The 8778-nt window shown below is 41.1% G+C and overlaps 1 protein-coding gene across 10 annotated transcripts in view; it reads right to left on the bottom strand.

The window, feature by feature from the left end:
• The window catches only part of LOC128619982 (protein MTSS 1-like), a 38932-nt gene extending 32188 nt beyond the window's left edge, over positions 1 to 6744 (bottom strand). For 9 of the 10 annotated variants that reach the window (XM_053644586.1, XM_053644907.1, XM_053644747.1 and 6 more), the window contains exons 1-2: positions 6305 to 6744; positions 2846 to 2907 (exon numbers count right to left, since the gene is read on the bottom strand). In XM_053644586.1, coding sequence (XP_053500561.1) covers positions 2846 to 2907; positions 6305 to 6376 — 134 coding nt within the window. In that variant the 5' untranslated portion in view covers positions 6377 to 6744. The remainder of the gene's footprint in view (positions 1 to 2845; positions 2908 to 6304) is intronic. The other variant, XM_053644996.1, reaches the window with a different exon arrangement.
• Positions 6745 to 8778: the final 2034 nt, after the last annotated feature.

Genomic DNA, 8778 nt, shown 5'->3' with positions numbered 1-8778 from the left:
CGCAACACGCCATAATGTACCATGCCATAACGTAACACACCATAACGTAACACGCCATAACGTAGCGTAATGTACCACAGCACAACACAACACGCCATAACGTAACGTACCACGCCACAACGTAACACGCCATAACGTAACGTACCACGCCACAACGTAACACGCCATAACGTAACGTACCACAGCACAACGCAACACGCCATAACGTAATGTACCACTCCACAACGTAACACGCCATAACATAACGTAACGTACCACAGCACAACGTAACACGCCATAACGTAACGTAACGTACCACGCCACAATGTAGCGTAATGTACCATAACATTCAGTACCATAACGTAATGAAATGTACCACAACCATAACGTAAAGTTAAGTACTATAACATAACACAACGTAACATTATGTCCCGTAACATACCACAACATAACCCAACATACCACAACATCACGTCACGTAGACTTACGTACCATAACATACCGTTACACACCATAAAGCACCACATCCCATTTCACACCATAATGTAATATAACAGTGTAATATCGCACACCGTAACATCACATAAAACACCACACGGTACCACAGCGTAACGCCTTATAACAGGGATGTTGTTTTATTGTACATTTTAATGCAGCTTTTACATACAGCGCATGGATTGAAGACTGATAGACAGTTTCCTATAAACTAATTTTAGCTCGTTACTAGTAAACACACACATTTTTAAAATATGGCTGCGTTATGATAGCCAGCTACATTTAACCCTCAAAAACTGATCCAAACCAACGCCTTCAACACACACACTCGGTTCACAGCTGGAGTAAGACAGCAGCGTTTCGTAGCTAGCAGCTAAACCCAACGATTGAAATGATTTTCTAAGCGAGTACGGAAAGGAAACGGGCTGTTAATGCACAGCTGTAAACGTAAGAGTCTGGATACAGCGGCGTGTGGTACAGCTGATTATCAGCACGTGTCTGTTTGGTTTGGGTTCAAGGCTTCAGAATCGATCGCGGCCTGTCCGTCACGTGCATGACGGGCCTGAAAATGAAAAACCAAGGGAAAACCACCGAAAGCAGACCAGAGAGCAGAAGCAGCCCAGTCGGGATCAGGTTTCAAAAAAAAATATTTAAGAAAAGATAAAAGCAGGTCAGATCATAGGAGAGAGGGGGGAGAAAAAAACCCAGCCTAGATATTAATTTCACCCCAGATATGTCCTGAGGAGGAGGACGAGGAGGAGGAGGAGGAGGAGAGGTGACGGCTAAATTACAGAGAACTCGAACGCTACACATCATCACAGCCTCTCGGCGGCGGAGCCGATAACACCAGCAATAAAACCGGTGTACTGCACGACCCCGAGAGTTTACACTTACACGGCTTCCTGGAGACGCCAGAGGAGGCGGAGCTATCCCGACCTGCGATTAAAAAAAAACACTGATCCAAAATGGCGGCTCCTGTGTTCAGCCATATTGTAAAGTGTGTACAGATTACACCAAGTCCCACTGACCCATGATATCAGACTTGGTTAGACGCTGGATTGTGATTGGTCAGAAGAGAAGGTGTTGAGTAGCACTCTACCGGCAGCTCTGACGGGAGCGCAGCTGCAAATCACAGCATTATATTACGCTACGATAAGACACGTAAACGTGGTCTTGTATGAGGCGCTGATGAATTTTCATGTCATCACATGATTCATGCTGATCAAACAGAGACGCTTCTCCTCCCTGTGCAAACTTCAAGAGTGATGCAACTCTGAGGAAACGCAGCACGGATACACGTTCTACGCTTCAGGAACGCAGGCGGGAACTGGAGGACGGATTAACCGCCGCCGGACGCGTTAATCCGACTCGGATAGCGTGACGCTCGCGTGATCGTTATTAATGTAGAGGTGTGAGAGGATCTACAGCAGCGTGACGGATCCGGGATATCGTGTACCTCGTAAAACCGTCCACGGACGATTAAGGCAGAAAGCAATCACCAGGGACTGAAGTAGATCTCTCCTTTTTAGGCCACATCCTGGAAAAGTGCTCTACCAGCACACACCCGATATTACATCACTATCACCGCGGTGAAGACGCAGGCGCTTCAACTGGGTCTCGGAGTCGCTCCTGCGGAATTTCTAAAATTACCATCCAATTCCAGCGTGCCGTTAGACGTTCAGGAAATCAGCAGGAACCTCGGCACGTTCCCGCGTTCTTTTTGGGGCTGTACGGACGGTTTGTCTTTACTTGTGGAGTTAGTAGTTGTAGTAATAGTAGTAGTGGTGGTGGTGGTGGTAGATTTTAATGCCACGTCAGCGTCTGAGGTCATCTTCACGGCAAATACAGACTTACACAAACCAAACAAAAGGGAAACTCCAGCGGTTCAGATGATATAATGTGTTTTACATTTACATACAATGAGGATTCTAGAAGCCCTTAAGTGAGCTTACGACGTTAAACTGTTTTCTACTGGCGTTAAAAGCAGGACAGTCCTATAAAACATGCTTAGTGGAACGTGAGGTCCTGCAGAACATACAGCGCGTACGAGTCCTGAACGGCCTGTGATGGCGGGGTTTTGGGCTGGCGTGCGTCTGTGAGAACGCTTTGTCCTTGCTCGTGGAAAGAAACGTCCAGACTGATTTAAGATTTCGACACGCTTTCCATTTTGGAAGTGTTAGCGCAGGACACGAAGGAATGTCTAAAGAAAACAGACATGAAACCGTGCTTTCTTGAGTTCGTATCGCTTCGAGGACCAGATATATCCGAACGACTTTTCCAAGGTTTGCGTTGGGAACAAAGTGAAAAACGCGCAGAAATACAGGTGGACGGAGATGAAAGAATGAGAGACGATGGCGTGGGATGTTCTTACCTCAGCTGAGCCTGCAGTTTCCCCGCTTTACTGATGAAGTCGTCCCAGACGGGGTAACTGCTCTGTGGAAACACAAACACACAACCAGAGCAGTCAGAACCTGTGTATACACAGCGCTGAACTCTCACTGTAATAACCGTGCACTTATCACAGACATCCCTACTGACGTCCCGTCACCGCATCGGCACGTGTTAATTTCGTTCATGAAAGGAGACGTCAAATCAAATGCCAATCAAATGCGTCTGTTTAACAGACTCAAATTGGAATTAGTGAAGCAATAAATATAAACGTTTACGCCAGTTTCATCTAGTGATCTGCACGAGCCAGTCAAATTCAAGAGGGCGTGTCTGTGGCGTCTTCCTTCCAGAAAAGCAAAATGGAGGTATAGTTTATTGTGACTAATCACAGGGTCGACGTGGCTTCATTTGGAAAGTCGTAATAATTTGCGAGACTTGCGCCGAATTAAAAGTTACGAAGGTTACGGTTAGGGGCGGGGCAAATGGCAGGGTTAACGTTTATAGCTTTTCTCACCTCATTAAAAGAGTTTTTTACAAAATGCAACCGTTTAACGTTTACAGTTACGACGCATCCATCGGTTTAGACGAAGCTTGTACGCTCGCCAACGTCATGTGTTCGTTGAACTCATTGATTACACATCACTACTGCTGAAGAAAAGGGTGCTTTAGCCTCGAGCTAATTCAAATGACGTGGTTTCTGATTCTCACCCTGTCTACCAATAGGTGACGCCCCTACTGACGTCTTCAGCTGTCTAACATCGTCTAACAGTACAACTACGTCAGATTTCTGAATCGTGCTATATCTAAGCTTCACCTAAACCTGAAAATAATCCAGAACTAATCTAAATAAAGTATTTCTACCAACCGTTGTCCTTAGAGCATAATGCCAAAAAATCTTGGCAAAGGTTATAAAGGTCAATACTGCTCAGAAGCAAAACGACGTCTTTTAAAAAAATAATAAATCGGGTGTAAAAGTTGTAAAATGAATATATACGACGAGAAGATCCTAATTACTAAAAGTATGAGGTCATTCCTTAGATTAGACCTCTGCATGCGAGAACCAACCCGAGGCTTGGCGCTTTGCACAATGCCTCGGTCGAGGGAATAAAGTTTCACGAAGAGATAACGTTTCATTAAGCTCTCGAAGGCGTCGCTCGGGAATTAAGCTCGAAAACAAACCATCCACACGCAAAGCACGTTCAAACAAAAGCTGGATTCATGTTTTGCTTCAGAGCTGCGCTGACAGGATGACGGACTGATCACCGCTCGAGAAGAGCCTTCAGGAATGTGGGACTTATGCAACTTCAAACTGCTCAACACCAGCCAGAGAAATAACTACAGAACCAGAGAGGAGGAGTCCACAAGGGTCCGCGGGTCACACCCGACTATCTCAACGCCAGCTAGGTTCAGCTGTGCCGGTTAATCAAAAATACAACTCACAAAACATTACTGTTCATCAAAACTCTAAACGTTAGCTGCAATGATCTTAGCTGTTAACATTAGCTTAAAGACTAGCACTGTAAAGATGAACGTGTCCTAGCTCAGACCTCCTGTAAATACTCAGAACTCATGGTCAGTGGTCACAGATCATCATCCCTGCTTCACAGCAAATTAGCACAAATTAGGACAATCAGACATCTGATCCATCATCAGTCCTCTGGTCTTTTTTTGAAAGCAGGACTCTGATACTTAGTAATAGCCAATAAATATTTCAGGGGCCCTGAAAGTCAACCCCTTTGTGAAGGTAAAATATGTCAAGAGCAACAAAGGAGGAGCCCACCGAGACACGCTGTTCCAGTCCCTGACTTACGACGTACGGGGTCCTTGGATTCCCCGACCTGCAAAGTAGCCAGCTTGTGAAGTCCCCAGTTTACACAGTCATGTTAGACCCTGGTTTAAAGAGCCCCTGAAGTCTCCAGTTTAAAGAGTCACATGAGCCCATGACTTACAGAATACAAGGAGTCCCCAACTTCCTTTCAGAATCCAAGGAGTCCCTAACTTCAGAATCCAGAGAGTCCCCAACTTCCTTACAGAATCCAAGGAGTCCCCAACTTACTTACAGAATCCAAGGAGTCCCTAACTTCAGAATCTAGAGAGTCCCCAACTTCAGAATCCAGAGAGTCCCCAACTTCCTTACAGAATCCAAGGAGTCCCCAACTTACTTACAGAATCCAAGGAGTCCCCAACTTCAGAATCTAGAGAGTCCCCAACTTCAGAATCCAGAGAGTCCCCAACTTCCTTACAGAATCCAAGGAGTCCCCAACTTACTTACAGAATCCAAGGACTCCCTAACTTCAGAATCTAGAGAGTCCCCAACTTCAGAATCCAGAGAGTCCCCAACTTCCTTACAGAATCCAAGGAGTCCCCAACTTCCTTACAGAATCCAAGGAGTCCCTAACTTCAGAATCTAGAGAGTCCCCAACTTCAGAATCCAGAGAGTCCCCAACTTCAGAATCCAGAGAGTCCCCAACTTCCTTACAGAATCCAGAGAGTCCCCAGCTTAAGGATTCCCAGGAATCCCTGACTAATCAAGTCCCTGACTTCCGGAGTCCTATGAGTCACGACTTCATTGCAACAGGTGGAAAGTTTAGTGACTACAAGTTAATGAACTACAGTACCTTTTCATTCCTGACAGTGATCTTACCAATATGACTTTGTTCTTGCGAATTCTGACACGTAACCCACCTGTTCATCAATCCAGTAAACTTAGAGCCGTAATACATTCCTATATACTGACATTAATCCAGTCCTGCCGTCACATGACCAGGAAACATGCCTTGTACATAAACACCACAATCCCAACTGGTAAAACATGAATAATCCCATACAATGTCAACAAAAGTTTGTTTTTCCCCCACTCCTTATGCATGTTAAATTACTCACATTAAGGTTAAGGACGTTCTCTTTTTTTAGACTTTATTTTTACAATCGTGAATGAATATTTTCCTATTATTTATTTAGGGTTAGGAGTTTGAAGATTTACCCACCACTACTTTTAAAGATTAAACCAACTCTGGAGACTTTAAAGTCCTGCCACAGCGTTCACAGAAGTGAACAATTTCAACCATTTAACTCTGGATTTTAACAACGTTCCAGCGGGTTAATGTTCTCCTCACATGACCCTTCAGCAGGTGTGTGAGCTTCATGCAAAAATTTGTGCACGACTGCAAATTCAAACCCACATACAAAAGCCTACAGCACTAACGCTCATCTGTAATTAATCAGACACGCCGGTTCTAAACAACCACGACGATGGCTATGCTTGAGTTAAAGGGTTAAACCTGGACCTAAAGTTTTTATTATTGAAAATATAAAACTATATATTATTATTAGAAGTAGTAGAAGTAGTAGTATCTTCATTACTGACACAGATATTAGCAAACATGAACAGCCAAATAAAGAAATACACCTCACAGAGATGATAAATAATGTTCATTTTTACCTTCATGTCATTAATGATGGCCTGAAAGAGCCCTCCTAGGGCACTGCACTCTTTCTCCATAACAACCTCCATTTCCTCCAAAAAAAAACAAGCCCAAAACAACCCTCAAAAATGGAGTTAAAGTTCCCAGTCGGTAGAGAAAAATCCAGAGAAACAGATCAGTATGTGACGATGAGAACCGGAATATCGCGTCACCGCGCGCGGCGGACAGAAACACAGCGGACGGTGAGATTTAAAGCCTCCTTTCTTTCCTGCAACGCACCGCGTCCCATAACTCCGACATAACCGATACGAATCCACAGAATTACCGACTAATAAACCGGGAGTTGTGTAAAGCAGCACGGGGGGAAGAGTGAACCGTTAAACGGTAAAGACGGTGAGAAGTGAACTAGCTCCCTCTCGTCTCCTCTGCTCTGTCCCTCAATAACACTCACTGCTGCTGACAACACGGCAGGGGCGGGGGCGGGGCGGGGGCGGGGCTACGTGCACGTCACGAAGCCACACCCACCGGAAATAAATGTCATTTATTTTACCTTGTTTGTTTTTTTTACTATTTTAAAAACGTATAAAAATGATATAATATAACGTTACATACACAGCATATAAACGTACAATATTTAAAATGTTATTTCGTAATTATTTTTATTAATACATAACGATTGCATGTCACGTGACTTGATGTTTCTCGAAGATCTGAGAGTTTATTTTTCTGACATTCCGTTATCGGATAATTAATTGCATTTTTTCTCTTTTTTTTTCTTTTTTTTAAAACTTTTAGTTTTGGCCTCACGAATTTCACGAAATTCTCGTTAGGTCCATTGCAGTCGATTTGTAGTTGCGATGTATATAAAAATACAAAATTGTAATACATTTTTACATACATTCTAATTAAGAAAAAAAAAAAATATATATATATATATATATATATATATATATATATATATATATATATATATATAACCAAGTAAACACTGAAGACATAATTAACATTACTGTATACTCTCTCTCTCTCTCTCTCTTTATGTATGCAACATTACACAAACTCCACCAAACCATAATTAAAACACACTATATACGCGATATACCGCACTAAGTTGTGCTATTTTGCAGTTCTATCCGAACATATAGTGTGAAATATCATAAACATTAATGTCCAGAGTTGTGTCCATAATAATGCCTTGCTCCCTGTTCCTTTACTTTACCTACTAAAGCTCACTGCAGCGCCCCATAATTCACAACGCCATGAGTAATCAATGCATCACTTCAGCTGGACAGTAAACCAGCAGTTTCCAGATGTTTTATTTTTTAATTCAGTGGCTATAGTTGTTTGTCTTTTTATTTCAGAAAATGCAGCACATTTAAATAGAATTAATAAAGAAAACTCCATCGCAAAACTTCCCCAATCCAACTGTAAACCTATTACAATAAATTCAATTATGGAAATAATTTGCTAGGTGTAATTTCAAGGTAAAAATGTCAGCTCACAGCTGGAATCCAATCATCTCTGGAAATCAATAGTGGAAAGCAATAGTGATTTTCAATGTGATTTTCTCATAAAGGTGAAGAGCTTAGTAAGTGAGGTTTTTTTTTTGTTTGTTTTTGTTTTAAACACATTCTGTGGCGTAAGTAAAGATTTTACAGACTAATTTAATCCACTTCTTAATTAAACATCAGGTGAGTGCCATTAAAACTATTAATTTAGCCCTTCACCATTCAGAATTAATGTCCTTAATGGGTTTTTTTTTAAAGAAGGGAAAGGTAAATTTTTGTAATATTTTTTTTTAAAAATTGAAACTGAAGTAGTGGAAGAAGGCTAATGTGTATTAACAGAAGTAAGACAATAATATTTTCAAGCAGGAGCAATTTGTCCGCATATAAAAGCAAATTCAAGGACTAAACATGCTTTTTTTTTTAGATTTTCCTCTGTACATCTGTATGTATTTATAATAATAATAATAATAATAATAATAATAATAATAATAATAATAATAATAATAATAATATTTACACTTTACTATAGTCCTGAATCAATAAACACTCGAGTGTATATCTCATGCTTTAATCTCACGTGGTTTAATCTGCACTAAACCGTGTTGGAGTAAGTTACTCTGTAGTATGGCGACACCTTTTGGCGGAATTCAGCACCAACATGGTTTTAAATTCACTGCTGAACTGTAATACAATTTTTTTAAATTATCGATTTATAATTTAATATAGAAACCCCATCACAAGACTACTCTAATCCAACTGTAAAAAATAAAAAAATTAAAATAAACAAAATTAATGAATTAATAAAAAGAGAAAGGAAAAAATATACATGGCTTCCATACATGGGTAAAATATTAATGCAATTTCATACAAACGCTATTTATACAATTTGATTATGTTCATAAAATATATTTGTACTGAGGTACAGGTCTGTGGAATATATTTTTTTATTATTTATTTTTTTAATGCAGAGTTAAAGGGATTAT

This window comes from Ictalurus furcatus, chromosome 1 (assembly GCF_023375685.1).
Source record: "Ictalurus furcatus strain D&B chromosome 1, Billie_1.0, whole genome shotgun sequence".
NCBI classification, from domain to species: Eukaryota; Metazoa; Chordata; class Actinopteri; order Siluriformes; family Ictaluridae; genus Ictalurus; species Ictalurus furcatus.
Note: the sequence above shows the minus strand (reverse complement) of the source record. Positions and strands in the feature narration are given on the sequence as shown.